Genomic DNA, 21,276 nt, shown 5'->3' with positions numbered 1-21,276 from the left:
GAGATATTCAGCTATGGTGACCATGGAGGTAGAGCAGAAAGCCCACCCAGAGTCCTGTCCTGTGCAGACAGGCAGGGTTGGCAGTGCGCATGTCCTAGTCCGTTCCATACTGACCTAGCGGTGTGATGAAACCTTGCATCTCTGGGCCTTTTGTGGTTTGTAACTAAATGGCCTAATTTCACTGGAGGTGTTGGTGGGCAGATGGTGTGGTACCAACAAAAGGTCTGAATAGCTATTCTCTAGGCTCTTCCAACCTGAATAATCATCAGACCTCTGTGTAGCTTTCTGGAAAACAGGCCCATCCTCCTGTCATTGATAGTTACCCTCATTCCTCAACACTTTTCTGGTGTTTGGGGAGAGGCAGAATATTCCAGACCCCTATTCCCCTTACTGGGTCCAGCTTCACCCTTCAGGATCCAGTCTGCATGTGCTTGCATTCAGCTCAGTGTCAGAATTGCCATCACCATTAGCAAACTCTGCACTACATGGACACTGAAGCCTTCCCCACTTACTTTTCTGTGCTTAAAAAATATCTCCCTGCACTTAAAACTAGATTACCCTAGCACTTATTTAAAGACCAGATATCAAGACTTCTTTCTGTGCTGACAACATATCCTCTGATAGTTTCAGAAGCAAAGAAACTGTGCTAGTTTCAGGGGGACTCCTCTGTGCTAATGAATGCACCAGTATCTAGCTGATGGTTTTAGTCTTCAGAAATTGCCTGCAGCAAGGTCCCCATGCTCTGTCCTTCCCATGATTCCACTCCCTCTTAAGGAGAGAAGCTGTCCTCTACCCATGGGATCCTCCAGTCAAGAACACTTCTGTAAGAGAAGCTGGTCATGAAAGTCACCTTGTACATCCCTTCGTCACTTTTCACCACGTACCTGAGCATCCTGTCTTGCACAAAATCCAAGGTCCTAATGTAACTTTAGGTTAAAGCCATAAAGGATCTTTTTAAACTGGTGACTAAGCATCCACCAGAAAATGAAATACTGTTGGGAGAAAAGTGAGTGTAGGATCTACCCTTATTTTAAAATTCAATTAGCAGCACAACCATGATGAACAGCCCTGTGGTTATGTAGATTTAGTAAAGTCATTAAGATCTCAGATTACATGTGGCGCTGTTTCCCCTTACTCTCCCTTTTGCTGCCCCCAGCAATCCTGCCTGTTTTCAGCCTATCACAATACAAACGGAAACAAATCACCAGGGGTTAAACAGCCTAAATTGGATTACAGTCACACTGTTCAGAAAATAGAGTATTGCTGGTAATTGCATTCCATTGAATAAATATCTCTACATTAGTTTACATCACATTAGTATTCTGACAATGATTATTCTCATTGTAATTTGCCTGTCCAAGAATATGTGTAACACAGAGCTCAGAATCCAAACAACTGATGTGTTCTGAGTGCTGGTATTTGTTTTAAAGATTAAAGAGTATCCTGGTTGGACATTAATAAAATCTTAGATCAAAAAAATCCCAGATCCTTCTTCTTTCAATCTTGCTGAAGACTTATGAGCCAAATAACTCAAGGCCCAGACTTGTTCCTGCTGAAATCAGTTGGAGTTCTGCTAATCTCTCTTGCTTCAGGACCCTCAATTTTTCTTTTATTTATATCACAGTAGCCTAAATTTGCTGGTTCCAAAAAATTTATGAATAGTATGTGATGCCTATTTAATATCAAAGACTTCCAGCCTAAAATAAGGCTGGCACATTTAGGGGGTAAATTTTACCCTTGATCGATTCTCAGGTATTTTATTCCAGCTTCTAGATAACAGCTTGTCTTAGTCAGAAGTCTCCATATCTCCCTCCCCACCAGCCAGCTTTACTGCGACCACTGAGATGATCATCAACCACTCTGATTTTGTTCAGTGCCTGCTGTTCTTCACTTTCTCAGGGAAAGAGACAATGCCCTGACAGGCAGATAAAAAGGATACAACACAACAAAGGTAAAGAGCAATTCAGCCAGGCACTTCTCTAAGCTTCATGCAGTCATGGGAGACACATCTCAAGTTTCTCAGTTCCTTTGTTCCTTCAGCTGACTTTGTTTCTGAGACCTTTGCTTTTGCCCGGGGGAGTTTAAGGACCTCTGTCCCAGCAGGTGGGCTGTCTAGCAACCAATAATATTATCAGTGTTCATAGGCCAGCATGTCCTGGTGTGGAGCTAAGAAGAGAAGGCAGGAGGTAACACTGGCAGTTAGACAGACAGAAATACTACTTCATTCCTTGCTGTCAGGCTCAAAACCAGCCATACTACCCCACTGAAAACATTTCTTAATGCAGTCCGTAGTCCTTCCTTGAAAGAAATACTTAATGGCCAAATACCTTACATTGGGCATTTGTACTAATTATTCCTTTCCCTTGCCATAGGTCCAGCAATTAAAAATGTCCCAGAGAACTACATCATCCTTGTCTCTCAGCCATTGAGCAGCAGCACAAGCTATAAATGACGTGGAGACAGTCCCAAGTGTCTTTCTATTTAATCTGCCACGTCAGAATGTTCTAGGCATTGACATTTCCATGTTTCCAGGTGAATATCTTGGTGATGACGACTCCTTATGGCAGCACTTTGCACAAAAAAAAAAGTTTTTGTGAAGAGATATTACTTTCCTTGCATAAAATAAAAACAAAACAAAACAACAAAGACTGTGAGGGCAAAGAAAGAGGGGACTGACATGAAAGAACAGAGGTGAATATGATGACCAAGACTTGAATTAGCTGCACCTGTATAAGCATAAAGTTGAGAAATGTGTCATTGTTTACAATCTGAATATAATATTTGAATAAGACTATCAATAATGGACAGCCGCTGGGAGGCAAAACCTACGATGGCTGGCATTTTCCAAAGAATTATGGGACCTTGGAGTCCAGTCTCCACAGGCCTCCAGCCTGTAATCTTGTTGATAAATCACTTCCATATGTAGGACTTGATGCTAAACATTGAGAACAACCCACATTTTACTGCCAGTACAAGTGCATGAGAGAGGAACAAAACACACCGCAAAACCCGTTATGAATCTGGAAACTGGGAGCAGTACAGAGCTACATGAAGACAAAATACAGCAAGGAGCCCAACACTTTAGTTCTTTTCCTGGCAGCTGACAGCATATATGCTAAGGACTTAAAATGGTGGTAAGGCAGTGCTGACTGTCTGAAAAACAGACACAGGACAGAACACCACACAGTTGTTCTCAGCAGTATCTTATTCCCGGCGTCACTGGTGGAAAGACCTTGCAAAAATGCTGCTAATTTGTTGGCATCATGTATGATCTGAGAAAGTCAGAGGGGAGAGGGCTAGGGAGAGGCTATTACAGGAGGGTCTATCCAGGCACAGGCACCACAAGAGCTCTTTTGCAGAACAGAAACAGATTGTGGTGCTTGGAACCTGGTAGGCACAGGGAGAACTGGCTGAGAGAACTAAGGTCAGTACACTAATGGTGATGCTGCCTGAGGCATCACCACCACACCCTTGAACTTTTGGGAACATGAATATCCATTATTTATTGCACACTTTGTTTGTAAGTAAATCTCGAGCTCAAGCCACAAACATGTATTTGAGGCTGGTGGAAATGAGGATGGATCTGTTCTTCACAGTCATGGTTCTACCTTCTGCCAGGTTTCCAAAGACATAAAGCAACCCCGCAGCCTCCGTGAACACCAGCAGAAGACTCCTCTCTTCATTTAAGCAAAGGGCTGGATACCCCTACTGAAGTAATTCCACCAATCTTCTGCTGAAACTTAGCACAAGTCAGCCCAGTGATCATGATAAAAGCTGGGGCCATGCTTCCTAGAATGGGGGATAATGCAGCACTAATTCATCCTAGTTTTTAAAGGGGAGACCTAATAACTTTGGTCAGGAATTTACAAAGCATGAACTTAGGGCACTGACCCAAGACACAGCAATTTGGGAGCTGGAGAAGAGATAAATAGAATCTATTACATAGCAGCAGCATTTAACTATAGTGAGAATGCTGATATCTGACATCTGAGTCTTGGCTCAGTAGCTACAGATATCATAAAACCACCATGTGCAATTAGACACAATCTGTGATGTGTATTTCATAATAAGGCCAGAAGCACCACAGCACGGTTGCTAACTTCATTCACAAACTATAAGCATATCTTTCCAGGTCACAGTTAAGGTCATTGTCTAGCAACAGAAAAAAAATCTTCTGTTTCCTGACAGGTCTTCCCAAGGCTGAGTTAATTAGTCAGATTTTATTTTGATTATGACATTAACCTTGGGGCGGAAAAAACAACACAGAAATAAAGTGGGAAAAAATTCCTGTTCCAGAAAAGCAAACCCCATAAATCTGATTATGGTGGGGGTTTTTTTTAGTATGCAAAAATAAATCACATTCTAAATTTTTACTGAAACACAGTAGCTTTTTTTGCTGTCTGCATTTAAAACAGACTAAAACCTCAATATGTTAGTGTTAAGTACTGCTTTTCTTTTTTTTAATAAAAATTTAGATCTGACCCCTCCTTCCCCAAAGCCATTATTAAAATCACATGCAAAACTGATCCTACTGGAAGCACAATTTACTTGAAGCACCTTCGCTCCACTTGGCTAAAGAAAGAGCAATAATCCATGTGCTGATCTCTGCTTATAAGCCATTTCTAAGAAACAAATACCTTAATCTTAGCAACAACAGGGTTTGGTATTTCCAACCAGAAGGTTTTAACAGAGAAACCTTTTTGGAAAAGTTAAAACCTAAGAAACCAACTTTTCAAAGCCTCTTTTGTGGAATGCATGAGGCAGCTTCAAGAAAGCTAGAGGACCCCAGACATGCATGGCAGATGCCAGTTGCCTTCCTCACAAGCACTGAATACAGCAGTACCAAAGAGACCATATTCCTTGAGAGCCAAGCTCTCACAGCCTTGTTTACAAGTGTAGAACCTTCTCACAATCCTGTTTAGATAAGTAAAGAATGAAGGCAAACTCTGGCCTTAAGGTATGTATTTATTTAGAATCTGTAGTGCATATCTTTCATAAGACCTGATGCTGCAGTCATTTTAATACTGTGCTGAGCTTGGGTGTTGGACTTCAGCCCGACTAATATTTAGAGAATTTCTAATGGGGAAAGGAATTCATGAAATACTTGGCTGGAAGAAGAGCATCACCCCTCAAGCCTGTCAGTCCCATCACAGGGCAGTGACAAGGCCCCCTGGGTACCATTGCAAAGTAACTAAGAGAATGTTATTCACCATGGACAGAGTAGATAGAGCTGGGGGAGAATCAGGGAAGCAGTTCTGTGATTTGTCATCTCTTCGGATGACCCAGTATATCTGCAAGGATAAGAAAAGTTATTTTCTCAGGCATCCATAGACAGAGACATTTCCAGGCAGAAAAGTGTTTCTGCCTTTGAAGTCCAGAAAAATCAGAACTTAAGTATTTAGGCAAGGAGAGCCTCGAGGGGTTTTATCTCTTCATGGAGTTTCAAATTGAGCGGAAGATTTTTATCTCGTTCTTACTGAATCAGACTCAAGGACGGAGTTGAAAGAAATTGTAAATTGGATTCACTGGATCTAGTAGGCATTATTAATAAGCAGTTCTACTGTGTCCTGTGAGAATCATAGAATCCTAATTTGGGCTGAAAGAGACCTGCAAAGGTTATCTAATTCAACCCTCTGTGCAAAGCAGGTCTACTTAGATCAGGATGCTCTGGGATGTATCCATTGCTTCCAAAAGGTGGAGATTACACAGCATCTCTGGGCAACTTATTCCAGCATTTGGCCACCCTCTTGGTAAAAAAAAAAAAAACAAAAAAACCCACAAACAAACAAACAAAAAACACCAAAAAACCCCAAAAAAATAATATTTAAAATGGGATTTTCCACATTCCAACTTGTGTCTGTTGGCTCTGTCACTGTCCATGCTAGGACCAAACTAGGGATCCAAAAATGAAGAGCACTTCAGATGCAATCTCACAAGTGCTGAATAGAGGGGAATGGTCATTTCACTGGTCCTGTTGGCTACACCCTTATTAATATAGCAGGATGCAGTTGGCCTCAGAAATACAGCTATTATATGGCTTTAATTAGTCTGCGCTGAAAACCTGGAACTGGCAGTGTTTCCCTTCTACGCTTATAAAAGAAGTTGCAACCAAGACTAAAAGGCCATGAATTGTTCAAAGTTCCTCATGGATAAAGAGTGAAATGAAGAAAAAAAAAAAAAAAAAAAAAAAAAAAAAAAAAAAAAAAAAAAAAAAAAAAAGGAGTGACATTTCACAAGACTTGAATCTTGCTGAGTTTCATTAGTACACAAACCTGTTCCGTGTGACATAGTCATGGAGGCACTTCTTTAGAGGATCCAAGATCAGACTAATTTCTCATTTTTTGTGTTGTACCTAAGCTACAGTGCATGACATTACCTTCACTTGGATTTCACTGTTAGACCTTTGAACAAAGAAATGGCACAGACTGTAGGAATTGTTTTGCCTGACCTTCTACTCTATACCAACAAAACAACGCTGTTCTTTTCCTGATTAGAAACACTTAGGATCAGTAGATTTTAAATGCTAAAAACACCCAGTCGAATTAGACCACTGAATCAGTGCATGCCTGGGAGAACACCATGCACACAACTTCATTCATGTCCCCTTAAAGTCAGTTGGAATCTTTCCCTCAACTTAACTACAAACCGGATTTAGTTTATAACAACAAATGAAGGACATTTCATATGAAAAATAGGAATCTGTATCTTCCTTAGAGAAGTGTCTTTGTATTACTCATTCTAATACAAAAGCTGCACTGCCAAATGGTTTTGCATTGCAATCACTTTGAATTTGAGGTAATACAGATTTAAGCTGATTGTTGCAGACACTTACTACAGTAAGTGTTTGGTCCCCTGGCATGGTGGCCTTGCTGCTTCCCAAAAAATGGAGTGTTCATATTTCCGCCTACAGATTATTTATCTTTACCCACAGCTTTCCTCATGCTGTTATCTCCTTCATGTGGAACCATAAAACACTTAGACCAAGAGAACACCATGCTGCACAGAAAGAGACAAGAAAAGATGTGGAGCTGACAACTTTAACATATACAGGGACTGTCTGAAATTAATCACTGCCTGATTGACAGGCCCAGTCTGCAGCTGGTATCACATGTGTCATGGTTTGAGTCCAGAACATAACTGAGCACCACTCAACCATTCACTCACGCCTTCCCCCAGCCCTACCTTCTTCCAGGATCAGTTTTGTTTTCGATTTCTCTACCTTCTCATCCTCAGTGGTGCAGGGGGGCAGGGAGTGGGGGTTGTGGTCAGTTCATCCCCTCCCTCAGGGGGAGGACTCCTCACACTCTTCCCCTGCTCCAGCGTGAGCTCCATCTCACGGGAGACAGTTCTCCATGAACTTTCTCTGACATAAGTCCTTCTCATGGGCTGCAGTTCCTTATGAACTGCTCTAGGTTGGGTCCCTCCCACGTGTTGCAGCCTTCCCAGCAATTAACTGCTCCAGGGCAAGCTTCCCACAGAGTCCCAGCCTCCTTTGGGCACAGTCACCTGCTCTGGTGTGGGGTCCTCCACAGGCTGCAGGTGGGCATCTGCTCCACTGGTGACCTCCATGGGCTGCAGGGCACAGCCTGCCCTCTCACCACAGGCTGCAGGGGGTCTCTGCTCCAGCACACCTCCCTATCCTCCACCTCCCTTTCTTCCACTGACCTCAGTGTTTGCATAGGTCTCCTTCACAACTCCTCCTCACAACTCTCACTCCTCCTTCCAGGTTCCTCTTCTTAAATACGTTATCACAGAGGCGCAGCCACCATCACTAACTGGCTCTGCCTTGGCCAGAGGTGTGTCTGATTTGAGGCCAGGGGAGCTTCAAGAAGCTTCTCACAGGGACCACAACTGTAGCCCCCTTCCCCACTACAAAAACTCCACAACATGTGAGGATGGAAAGCATGTCAGACTGCTTTGAGTGCTGCTGAGTTGAGACGACTTCAGAGGCCTGCCCCGAGCCTCCCTCCTATGCTCTGACAGCCAGTGGAGGAGGATGAACTGGAATGGCCAAGGGGCTTCCCTGCGGCAGCTGATGTAATCGGTCAGACTCCTGCCTAGCAGACTGCCCAGGGAAGGAAAGGAGAAGGAGGCAAAGGAAAGAAAAAAAGGGAATGAAATAGCAGTGAATAGCACATTGCTCACGCTGTCCTCTTTACCCAGCTGGAATCAACCCACATAACCAGGCAGGAGAACATCTGTCTCCAGAAAGGCAAATGCATACAGCTGTCAGTTCTAACAGGTATTAAAGTCATTATTATGAGCACACACATCATTATCCAGAGAGCACTTTATAAATCCAACCCAGCAGTGCCATCCAGCAGGCCAGAAGCTTCCTTGACAGTAGATTCTACTAGGAATATGATTTTCATCTAACTAGTTCACAGGATTGAAGGAATAACCATCTGCTTCTTGCTCTCCTCCCACAGGCACTAACAGAAAGGGCTTAGTGGAAGGCAAGGATAATACTGATGCTTTCTTGTGGAAGAAGCACAGTGGCATTTCCTCATGCTCATGTGCTTTCTGCAAAGGGGCAGCAGTTGTTTAACACAGCAGCCACTGTACCTGCTATTTGTCTACAAAGCTGAGCAAGTTGTCTCAAGGTGTGCATTTAACCCAGGTAGAAAATGGTTCTTGGTTGCAGGCAGTAATGAACGAATCCACAGGGGTGACTTCAGCCTGCCTAGGCTTGTCTGGTCCCTTGCAGCCTCCAAGGTCTCAGCAGCATCATTAGTGAGTTACAGGAGAGGGATGCTTGCAGCCAACTGAAAATCACCTCAGTGGAAGGTGTTTGGCATGCGTGCTGCACCTTGTTTCCAGAGGCAGGCCTGGGTGAGGAGTCAAGGACCTCCCTGAGCACTGTGAATATCAGCAGGCTGATTCAAATTCAGACACTCCTATTGCCTGGAAAATGTAGCACCTACCTAGCGATTTTCCTCTCTGTCTCTGTGGGCCTTGTTAGCAGGCACTCTGAGCACCTCAGGACCTTAATGGGTTTATTTATCTTTGCAGCACTTCAGTGCAACAGGTAGGAGTAGCTTCTATTCACAAATGGAGACCAGAGGCCTTAAAGAATAGATTCCCCCATTTCATTTCTTTAGAAGTCTGAATTCGTTGCTAAAGCACTCTCAGTGCTCTCAAGGATGTCATATTGCTCCCACCCAACGTCGCTGGTGCCTCAGTCTGCTGGTAGGGGTGTGCAAATCTGCTTCAGAGTGATGAAACCTCCAGCCCACGAGCTTCCCTGAGCCCTGCCTCAACACGCCCCAGAGCAGATCCTTCAGCTGCCTGTTCCCTCCTTGTCTTGCTCAGGAAATCCCCATCCCATAGGCATACCCATAACACACCTGGGGCAGATGCAGATTCACTCGATGCATCCATCTGTGGTGAGGGCTGTGGGTGCTCAGAAAAGTGACACGAGGCTCATGAGGGCCCCACGTGGAAGACAAGCAGTGCACCGTTCCCTTTCCACTCTGCACCCACACAGCACACACCAGGTTAGCCCAGGGCCTTCCCCAGGACAGGTGGCTGTGTACAGCTGCTCCCCCTGCAGCACTGGAGCCTCGGCAGATGAGACCAGCAAGGGGATGAGTCCTGCTCAGCTGGATTTGGAACAGGTCCAGTGGAAAGCCTTAAACACAACCTTCGCAAGGGGTTTGAGGCTTTGTATCTCTGTTGCTTTCGTTGGCTGGGAAAGAAACAAGGTGGATTACCTGCCCGACTCCTGCTCCTCTACCCTGAGATGGACCTGCAGAGATGGTTGTGGGAAGCAGCTGTGGCCAGTGCTTCTGGGTCAAATCAGCAAGCATCCAAAGTTAGGATAAAGACAACAGATCCCACAGATCCCCAGCTGTGTAACCACTTTGTGGATGACCACGTGTTCTGACAGGATTAGCCTCATCTTCTGGCACAAATGCCACCAGCATCACAGAAGGAGCCACTTTGCTCAGTGGTTTCTCTGTTGCTCCCTATTTAAAATGGAGGCACAAGGACATAGTTCCGGAATCACAGAATGGTTTGGGTTGGATCATCTAGTTCCACCTCCCTGCCATGGGCAGGGACACCTTCCACTAGCCCAGGTTGCTCAAAGCCCCGTCCAACCTGGCCTTGAACACTGCCAGGGAGGGGGCAGCCACAGCTTCTCTGGGTAACCTGTAGTCACAACATAGATTTTCTGGAAGGAGTGATGTGTTTACATCACATTAATTTTAATACATAAATGTGTTATTAGCAGCATGGCAATGGCCAAAGAAAAGGCTCCTTCCCTTTACTAATGGCTTCTGCTTAGGTATTGCACACCAGGAGCAATCATCATAAGTTTCTTCACTGAATGCAGCAGTCTCACCCTTTCCTGGCTGCATACAAAAGGACACACTGGGCTGGCAAGGCAGCCAGCAGTTCAGTGATGTGCTAAAAGACACATTAAAAGAGGAGCTTCTGGGGGAGAAGCTCAGCATGAGAGAGAGATGAGAGATGTAAGGGATTAGTAGTTCTCATGCTGGAAGGATGCATGTGCTGTACCTTCTTCCTTGTTATGTTTGAAATATAGTTGCTATTTTCTGGAAAAAAAAAATGGACTGCATTTTAATTAAGCTTTGCGTGCTGCTCAAGTCAGTTTGATAGCAATTCCTAAGAATCCAGGCCTCTACTGACATATGAATTACTTCATTTTCATTTGTTGGAATGCTCCAATTAAAATCTCACAGTGGAAGAGCTGCTTCTGAGATACAGCTTGGATGCCTCAGTTAAAAACTCTGTGGCTTTGGTAATCCCAGCAATCTATTTTGCCATGGATCACATTTAGTCACAAATTACAACGCTGAAAGTAGTTAACGGAGCCATAAGCTTACAGCGAGAGTTTTAGAAAAAACAGAGTTTGCTGATGTGATAAACATGACACTTAGAATTTCCCCTTTCCGTTCTCAAGATTTTGGTTCTTTCTCTGATCTGCAGTTTGCCTTACTTTCAGGTCTTGAATATATGGTGGGCCATGCTACACTATATGGAATGCCAAAGGTCATATGTTTAGAAGCACATAGACGTCAGTCTCTTGTTGGTGTCATCAAAGGTTTATAGGCTGAATGCAGATAAAACCCTCCTGACACCAGAGTCTCATTATATCTCTCACGTTACGTCAAATATCATGAATCTCAAGTTTTAGAAATATTGAGATTTTCATTATATTTGTCAACATCTTGAGGTGCATAAATTTTCTGGTTATCTGAATTCCCAGTATTTCTCCTGAAGACACAGGTCAGGGAGTAGTGACAGCTCCATGTTTATTTCACACAGAAGCCCAAACACAAGTCACAAACTAGTTGTGCCCCTTCCTAAGTCACTTCATGAGGCCTGGTCCAACAGAGGTATCAGTATGGCTCTGACACAGCAGAAACCAAGATGGGTTGGTATCTAATAGCATCTGGGTTACACCAGTCATGCAGTGTATGTGAGACCCAGAGGCCCAATGTCTTCCTGAGAAGACAGGAAAAAAACTCTTCCATAAGCACGTCCTAAAAGCAAAACTTTCAGATCTTTCTGGTGGGTCTGCCTGAATGACTCCTGATTAAGATATTGCATGATTGTGAGATATCTGAATATTCATTAGAGAGGACCTCAAAGCTCTCCCATCCCCTTCCTGCATCTGATTTAAGAGCCATTGTCATCCTTTTCTTTTTTTTTTTCCCTCTGACTGATTGAATGGGTATTTAATGAGCCCATACAAAGCTGAACAGCTTCAGTGGGACAGAGAGAGGACTTGCTCAAAAATAGCCTAGAGTCTGGTGGCTTTCAGTACTCTCCTGGGAGATATTGGTTCAAGTTCCTTCAGTGAGATGAGAGACTTCAACTCTGGTCTTTCATACCCCAAGGAAGCAATCTGAAATATTAATGCTGTTTATTAAATGATGTGGCACCAATTCCTCTTGTGTGTGAGAAACAGCCAACCTCCTTAAAGCACTTAACCTTGGGAGAGTATTAGTCTGTGCAACATGAGTGAAAGGAAGCACCATTTTCCAACAGCTGTCAGGACGGTAACTCTATGTCTATTCCCTACCAGCTATCTCAGGCCTGACAGCTTAGATGAATATCATTTTAGGCCCTGACTTTACAAGAACTTGGTGCCTGACTCAGGGATGCAGCTTCACTGTAGGACAGAGGCAACAAATGAGATGTTACACTTCTGAATCCAGCTTCCCTTGGTGGACGTAGCTATGGCTGTCATGGAAGGACACCATCCACCAAGGAGCTTTCAGGTCACACACCTCTGTCAATCAAGGGTACAACTGATTTCTACAGAATTCCATGGAAGAAATTCCATGGACTTCACTAGGAAGTGGTTCATTTGTCCAGTGCCCCTAATTCCACCATGGTGTTTAAGCACTCTAGTTTCCTAGTTTTATGATGTAGTAGAGTGTTTAGATGCCAAGTGGAGCAGAGTTTATCTCAGTTCTTATAAAACTCTACTGAACAAAGAAATGGAAGCTATTAAATAATTCAGGGGTGTCATAGGCATCAGCTGCCTGAATACCTGTGAAACACAACATGCTTACAGAACATGATACTAAATCTTGTTTTACTCAGAAGTACTGCTCTCTAAGAAAAAAATACAAACATGTAACAAGAAGACTTACTTCTTCTCATACCGGATACCTTTTAGTAACAGTAACAACGGGAACACAGCATTTCATATCCCAGTAAGGAGTAATTGTGATTTGAAATCTGCATCACACTTTTAATCTCTGGATGTAAGATGTGTGTAAGGTTAAAAATAAGATAGCAATGGAACTACACTGAAGCAACAAAATAACTTTGACACCTAATTCTTAAAACTAGAGAACTTAAATTTAAGGCAACCAGAACTAGCACGACAAAGTGCCCTGGATCATAGCAGCTCCATGGCTAGACTAATAAATGCACCAGCTCCATAGGTGTCCATGGTCTCTAAACCAAGAGCTACACCCCCCTCTGTGTTCTGTACCTATCAATGGACTATACAGCCATGCAGCTTTGGGCTTCCAGAGAGCCCTGCATCATTATGGGTTTTCTGACCTTTGTCGTGGTTTAAGCCCAGAGGGCAACTGAGCACCACGCAGCTGCTTGCTCACTCCTTCCCCCTCAGGGATACAGAGGAGAAAATAAACAAAAGGATTGGAGGTCAGGACAAGGACAGGGAGGGATGACTCAACAATTATGGTCACGGGCAAAAGACAGACTTTACTGAGGAAGAAAATGGAACATCAATTTAATTTCACCACCACCACCACTAATTTACCAGAGTAGGGCAGTGAGAAATACAACCACATCTTAAAAACACCTTCCCCCCACCCCTCCCTCTTTCCCAGGCTCAGCTTCGCTCCTGATTTCTCCACCTCATCTCCCACAGTGTCACAGGGGGGATGGGGATGGGGGTTGCGGTCAATTCATCACCCCTTGTTTCTGCCACACCTCCTTCCTCCTCAGGGCGAAGACTCCTCACATTCTTCTCCTGTTCCAGCGTGGTGTCCCACTCACAGGAGAGAGTCCTCCATGAACTGCTCCAATGTCAGTCCTTTCCATGGGGCTGCAGCTCTTCACGAACAGCTCCAGCGTGGGTCCCTCCTGCAGGGTGCAGTCCTTCAGGAACAGACTGTGCCAGCGTGGGCTTCTCTGAGTCATGACCTTCTTTACGCACAGCCCTCTGCTCTGGTGTGGAGTCCTCCACGGGCTGCAGGTGGGCATCTGCCCCAACGGTGACCTCCCTGGGCTGTGGTGGCACAGCCTGGCCTCTCACCACGGGCTGCAGGGGAGTGTCTGCTTCAGCACACCTCCCCCTCCTCCACCTCCCTTTCTTCAACCAACCTCAGTGTCTGCAAAGGTATTTCCCTTACAACTCCCCCCTCCCTCCCTCCCTCCTCTCAGGCTCCCCTTCTTAAATATGTTACCACAGAGCTGCAACTACCCTCACTAACTGGCTCGGTCTTGGCCAGAAGTGGGTCCAACTTGGAGCCAGAGGAGAGCAGAGAAGCTTTTCACAGGAGCCACCTCTGCAGCTCCCTCCCCCACTACCAAAACCCTGCTACACACAAACCCAACACAGCCTTAAAAGGGAAATTACTACTTAGAGTGTGTGTTATGGGAAATCAAAGTTTCAAGCATCTCAAATATCCTATGAGCCATGTTGCAACCCACTAGAAAGGTATTTTTGTGACACGAAACTGTAGACCCGTGTTGCTTTACTCAGCAATAGATTGAGAGCATGTGGATGTGCAAACTCAGCTGGGAAAGTGTTGAAGGGCTGTGTAGAGCAGAGGGAGCCAGACCTCGTGGAGATTCACCCCTGCTTCCTTGCAGTCTTTACAGGGACTAAGATGGGGGAGTTGCCTGGAGTGGACCAGCCCTACAACCACACCTGGGTTTTGTCTGTTGTGGAGTTTTCACTCCAAAACAGAATCTACAAGGAACAAATACTTCTGCAATCTGGCTGAGCAAGTGACTGCGACCTAGGAGTGACCCGAGGGAGTTACCTTATTTAAGAGTGTGGGCATCCCTGTTGACTTTTGTAGGTGTTCAAGCACATCTCTGACTGTGGTATTCACAGTGTTCCCTCTATAATATGTGCACAGAGCTGAGTATCTCAACATTGGATAACAAATGCCACCACACTGAGCAAGGAGTCATCTAATCGAGGATCCTCCAATAGCAAGGACAGACATGTGTTCCCAGCTCTGCCCTGCTGCAGTTTGGGCCCCCAGCTCAGCAACTGCGCAACCGTTCTTCCCTCCACTCTAAATGCACAAACTGGATTATCTTTGGCAGATAAGCACCAAAGTCCTTTTATTCAAAAGCTATGCAAAAGGTCAATGGTCTCTCTAAAAGCATAGTCACTGAGATAGCACGTCACTGCCACAACCCCCATTCCTTGTGCCTGTGGAGTTTAGCTGCTTTGAGGCTTAGATGTTAAGCAAGCAGAAGTTTTAAGCATCATAATTTTAGGCACCAATCCAGGTGATATATAGGCACTGTAAGACCTTTGTGGTTTTTCCACCCCATACCTTATCTGCAGCCGCAGTAGCCATTATGTATGTGTTTTATGACACAAAAATACTTGCCAATGGTTTCTCATCCTAGAAAGCAGCAGATTGATCAGAGAATGTGGATTCTGAGGAGCAGTCATTGAAAGGGAAGTCAAAGAGATCAAAGAGATCAAAGCAGATGACAAGGTGCAGAAAATTAAGCACTGGAGCAAGTTGAAGCAGACAGGAAGAAATGAGAGAACAAGATAGAGAGCTGCAAATATGTGTGGATGTACACGCACACATGACTGACTTCTCTGGACAATACCGAGTTTCTACTCCTGCACAGACACAACTGTCCACACATTACAGCAGATTCAAAAGGAAACCTGGCCTTCAACACAAGGCTGCCAAATCACTTTAGCCAAGAAATAAAACTGCTCCAAAGACTGTAAGGTATGATGCTGAGACACAGCTTCCAATATAAATGGGAGAACATGAAAAAGTAACTTCTATGTTCAGTCTAGATCCTACTTTTAAAATACTCTCACCTTTACACGTCAATACTTAATAACTGAACCAATTCCACAAAGCTGTGACTATGAAGCAGGGTCCTCTTTTGTCCAGCAGAAGCCACAGAGGAGAGGAACTGTAGAGTGAGACAGGCACTGCTGAAAAATGACATTTTAGAGGTTTACTGAACTAGTGTCATCCAATCCTGCAGCTGGAGTACATCTAGTTTGGCTAAACGTGAAAGGAATGTGCATGTGTTGTTTGAAACTGCACCAAGTTGCAAACTGAAGAGTGTGTGTTTTGGCGGTGGGTGTTTGGGAGATTCATTTCACAAGCACACCCCTGATGTGCTTTTCAGTTCTCTAAAATGCTCCCGTAGATGTAGTCACCAGGTGAATTCAAAACAAAAAGGTTCAGATCCAGCTGCCAGTCACCAGCTCCAACTGCCCCACCATCCCAAGCAGAGCAGCGTGAGCTTCTCCCCAGCCCCAGTGGCAGTAACTCTCCCCACCCCAAAGGGCAGGTCTATATTTGAAACCACAGAGGCGTATAATCTGATGGAAATGGTATTCTTTGAGTTCGTGGGCAGTGCTCAGCACCCCGGTAACACTACATTTGTTCCTTCATTTGCTGCTGTTTAGTGAATCCTCAAAACAGTGGTGTGCAGTTGGGTTTATAAATTACAAGACAATAGACAAAGGGAATACATGAGACAAAATTAAAGACATTACTCCTAGCTCCCATAAATTATCTCTGTAGTCTATTTTAACAGCATGAATTTACCAGTACATGTTAAAATAGCACGAATAATAAACCCACCTAGTAGACTAACTAGGCATTAATGAAAAAGCAGAATATTGTTTTGCATTCTCCAAAACACAGAAAGAAAAATATTCCCACCAGTTCTGATAATGCTTTTCCAGGGGGAAAGAATCGTAATCTTCTATATTGAAAAAGAGAGTGATCTCCTGGAGTCGGAAAGAAAAGAAATTAATAAAACTAATTACACGCTCCGCTCGTGGAGGAACCAAGTCAGCCCAGGAGAGCCAGGCTCTTTGATTTTGTTCGCTTTACAACTTCCCTGTTATTTGCGGCCCCAAGGCGGCAGCTCCCGGGGCTCTGGCAAGGGCTGCGGTGCAGCGGGGAGAGGTGGGGTGCGTGGGGAGGGGGATCCGCGCTCTGCCACCCCGCTGCTTCTCGGGGCGCCGCAGAGCCCGCGCTTGCCTTCATGGCCCCGCGGTGTGTCTGTCGTTGCAGCGGGCATGGGGAACCAGGTGGAGAAGCTGACCCATCTCAACTACAAGGAAGTTCCCACGGCCGACCCGACAGGTATGGACAGAGATGAAGGGCCCAGGATCGGGGTCTCCTACATCTTTTCAAATGACGATGATGAGCTGGAACAGCAGCAGGATTCGGTGCACGACCTGGGGGGTGAGCACCCTGCCTTGCAGCCCTACGATCCCCAACTGCACGAGGTGGAGTGCTCAGTCTATTACCGGGATGAGTGTATTTACCAGAAGAGCTTTTCCGAGGAGGACATGCTGCCAGAGGAGGGTGACGAAGGAGGTGGGGGGCATCTGAGCACCTACACCCCAGAGAACCTGCTGAATAGATGCAAACCGGGTGACCTGGTGGAGTTTGTGTGCCAGGCCCAGTATCCGCACTGGGTGGTTTATGTGGGGGATTTTCAAGTTGTACACCTGCATAGGCTGGAGGTGGTGAACAGCTTCCTCACCGATGCCAGCCAGGGCAGACGGGGCCGCATCGCCAACCAACTGTACCGCTACAAACCCCTCAGCCCGGCCGTGGTGGTGCGCAACGCCCTGGAGCAGGTGGGTTGCAAGGACCGGGACTTGAGCTGGAGAAACTCTGAGTGTTTCGCCGCCTGGTGCCGGTATGGCAAGCGGGAGTTTAAAATCGGCGGGGAGCTGCGCATAGGCAAGCAGCCCTACCGATTGCAGATCCGTCTGGGTGACAAGCGCAGCCACACGCTGGAGTTTCAGAGCCTGGAGGATCTGATTATGGAGAAGAGGAGAAATGACCAGATTGGTAGGGCTGCTGTGATCCAGGAGCTTTCCAGCCACCTGCAGGCTGCAGAGGAGGAGGAAGAGGAGGAGGAAGACCATCATCGTCATCCAGGTGCTCGGACTGCTGTGGAGTAGCAGCCTCAGCACCACCATGCTGCTTAGCCTGGGTGATGGGGATTAAAACTGAAGGCTGCGAAATTGAGCTGTTATAAGCCCTTTGGGCCGCTTTGGTGCAGCTTCATTCCAATCACATGTGAAAGGAAGGGGGAAAGCTGATTAAGTGTCTGTGCTTTAGTGCTTAACTCCTTCAGTGCTTGATGATAAAACCACTGACTTATTTGTAGAGGATAAAACTCAGGGCAATTCTACCCCTCTTCACTTCCACCTTTTTCCCTTCCTCTTCCTGCATCGTCTTTCCCTCAACCATCTGCCAGTAGGCCTGACCCTACAAGATGCTAAATGCCTCTGACATCTACTTAGCAGCAGAAGTTAAGAGTATTTAATACTATTAAGAAGGAGCCAGTAACTTCCAGGACATGGTCGTATAGCTCTGAGCTCATGATTAGTTTGGTAGCTGAGAAGCATGAGGATACTGTTTTCTGTTCTCTTCCCCTGTTTCTCTTCAGTTGTGGCTCCTGTTGGTATTGCAACAAGCTGCTTGCCTTGTTGCAAGGCTTCATGGACTGGTAGCCAGCCCCCTGGAAGGTGTAAGGTGTAATTTTAATGAAATTAAAATGAAGATGTAATTTTAATGAAAAGAGTTTGATGTCCCTGGTGCCTTCTTAATTGATAGGAACTTGCAGGTGGGCTGGGGGACCTCCTCTTTTGCTATCAGTGTGTGGCTTTGAGGACTGAAGATGTATTTATTGCTGACCGGTTCCAGGGAAGGGGGAAGTTTACAACCCTGATTAAGGAGTCCACACATTGGTGTGTGCTGGGACTCTTACAGACAGATACTGAGCTATGCCAGTGCTCCTTGCAAGCTGTCTGGTTTCCTCTAAAGCAAGTGGCAGAGCTCCCGATTACATCTGTGGTACACATCAAGGCAGTAGAAGCAGGTTGCTCATGTGCAAGAGTATGTCTTGAGTAAGCTGTCCCTTGAGAGGGTGGCCTCTTGGCTGGATGCTCCTGGCTGTGAGCATGTCACAGGTTCTGCCCCACAGTAAACACGGCTGTAATGGGAAGTGATGGGAGGGAGCACAGGCAGGAAGGCATCGCAGGCAGGGTGTTTTAGGGTGTTCCTTTTTTCCTTCCTTACCGCAGTCTCATTAGGAATTTCATGTTTCCTTTTTTGCTAATTTTTATGGTATTCAGCTGAGCTATAGCATTAGAGGAAGGGAGAGGACATGCCTCCAAAGTTGTCATGCAAGTCCCTCATTAAACAGGAGGGGAGGGGGAGTGTGGTGCTGCTTATCTTGAATATTCCCTGAACTTATTTTCAGCTCTCAAACTGGTCTCCCACACAGGCAGCACTGTCTGATCTTTGTTCTGGGATCTGAAGTGTATGAGCAAACACTGATTTGGAGGCAGTTTCTAATGCAAAATTCCTTCCCATTAAAGCACAATAGTGATGAGGTGAACTTGAAGATAAGCTTGAGTTCACTTAAATAATGGAAACTAAGTGTGATGTAAACTCGAAGCATACTTAATACAGTCTTCCCTGCAGTTGTTTACAGTTATACCACAAATAGCAAAGTACGCTGCGTCCTTTCCGCCCCTGAGACAGGAGTAAAGTTTGTTGTTTAAGAATAGGTAGATACCAGCTTTCGATTAGTTAAGACTAGATGAAGCAACTTTGCCAATGTGAGCCAAATTGATTGATTGTGGTGGTGTGTTTTCAGCCTAAAGTACACAAGCGAGGAAGAATCTGTGAAAGACTACTTCATCCTCGCTTCAGGAGGAAAAATAACTTTTGGGGTTATGCAAATACACCATATACTATTTCCTTAATGACTCCCATGTTCTCATTTTGGGCTTTGAAATACCCAAATCCAAAGGAGAGTTTAACACCAAGCTCCTCTAGAATGCTATAGCTCAGGTGTCTGTGCTGTTTCTTTTTTTCTCTAATATGCAATTGAATTATACTCAAGTTTCTGTGGTTGCCAAGCAGATGTGCAACCTTGCTTTGAGAGCGTAATAACTACCCGTACCTAACTCATAGGGTTAATATGTGGATGTCTGCACGCAGGTTTTATACAGCAACTAGTAACTACTAATGAAATAGTCTGAAAAAGAGTGAAGGAGAGTCTCTCTGTTGTATTGACTGATACAAGACAACTGAAATTATCGAGACCACAAGTAAATGTCTGGCTGTGGTTTCTTTCGTACTGAAACCTTGTATATAACAAAGTTTATTTCACTGTGTAATATAGGTATGTAAAATAATATTTTCTTACAGATATTTTTGAAAGTTAAAAAAAAAAAATCCCTTCATAACCTTGCATTTGAAAGTAAGTTGTTATGCACATTATTTTCCAGTCTTCTGAATGGGTTTATTTTTCATTAGTGATCTAAAGTATATTCTACGTCATAAAGTATAGAAACTGCTATAAATGTCAAATATTATGTATCTACAGGGTACTAAACAGTAAACTAGTTGTGAAAATATTTTTCCCTTGTGTCTGAAACATCAGAACTATGACACTTAGCCATTTCTCTCCTTCTGAGATACGCTGCATAGTCTGGCTTTGTTTTCTCCTCTTTTATTCACTTTTTGTTTAATAAAAACGGACCAAATCTGCTTGGGAATGGAAAGCAGAGCTTCTTTAACCAACTGAAATTGTATCTTGTGCTGATCTTGGTGCTTCTCTGTACTGGCTATGCCTTTAGGGATAAATTCCCACACAGGCATAGGGCCTTAGCAAAGAACCCCAGAGCTTGCACTTGCCTTGCTAGGATGGAGAGTGAAGGGGCGAGCTTGCCTCACAGCAAAGCAGAGTCTGGCATGCATTCTGTTGTGCTCTAAAACCTATATGCTCCTCTGACACCTGGGATACAGGTGTTCAGTTTTTAAAACAGAGATATTTGGAATCTTTAAATTTCTCTGCAAGCTATGTTTGGGGACTTATTCTGTCTCCTGGCGTTCCATTATGTGTAAAAGTAGAAGAGAAGGGGAAGCCTGATTTTTTTTTTTTTTTTTTTTTTTTTTTTTTTTTTTTTTTTTTATTTATTTTTTATTTAGTCTGTAAGAGGGCTACCTCTTACAGGGATTTCTTATTCCAGAAGATAAAGATGCAACTGTTGAATCTTTAACAGGCGGGTCCTTTTTCCCTACCTGTTGATTGGGCAGTGTTATTTAATAGGTGCTACTAAACACCACTGCAGACATTTCTAAGCAGTTTGGTCTTAAAGCCATGGACCCATAATGAGCTGGATGTGAGAACAAGAATTGCTGTAGAAGCACATCACAATTGCTTAGTTTCTTGTCTTTGCTGTACTTTATTGTTACTGTCTGCAGACTAGGCTGGGATTTCTAGAGTTTGATTTTAAACAAAAAGATGTCCCAGGAAAACAGACTTTTTTTGTGTATGTATCTACTTCAAGACTTGAGTAGATCACAAAAGAGAGGGGAAGAAAATAGATAAAAGTGCTCTCCTGCAGCTGTTTCTTTAACGTACAGAAATTCAGGTCTGATCGTTCTGTAAAACTCTGATTCAGCAAAGGTCCTAAGCCTATACTGAAGTTTGAAGTTATGAGTAGACCCTACCTTGAGCCACTTGAAAATCAGTAAGACTATTCATGTGCTT

The 21,276-nt window shown here is 44.5% G+C and overlaps 1 protein-coding gene across 1 annotated transcript; it reads left to right on the top strand.

Moving 5' to 3' along the window:
* The first annotated feature begins 16,688 nt into the window (after positions 1-16,688).
* On the top strand, positions 16,689-20,651 carry FAM84B (family with sequence similarity 84 member B). Its single transcript, XM_026843019.1, has one exon. It carries the CDS (start codon positions 16,766-16,768, stop codon positions 17,663-17,665), a length of 900 nt encoding a protein of 299 aa, XP_026698820.1. The 5' UTR covers positions 16,689-16,765; the 3' UTR covers positions 17,666-20,651.
* The last annotated feature ends 625 nt before the right edge of the window (positions 20,652-21,276 follow it).

The sequence above is a fragment of the Athene cunicularia genome, assembly GCF_003259725.1.
Source record: "Athene cunicularia isolate RWA chromosome 2 unlocalized genomic scaffold, athCun1 chr2_part1, whole genome shotgun sequence".
Lineage (NCBI taxonomy): Eukaryota > Metazoa > Chordata > Aves > Strigiformes > Strigidae > Athene > Athene cunicularia.
Note: the sequence above shows the minus strand (reverse complement) of the source record. Positions and strands in the feature narration are given on the sequence as shown.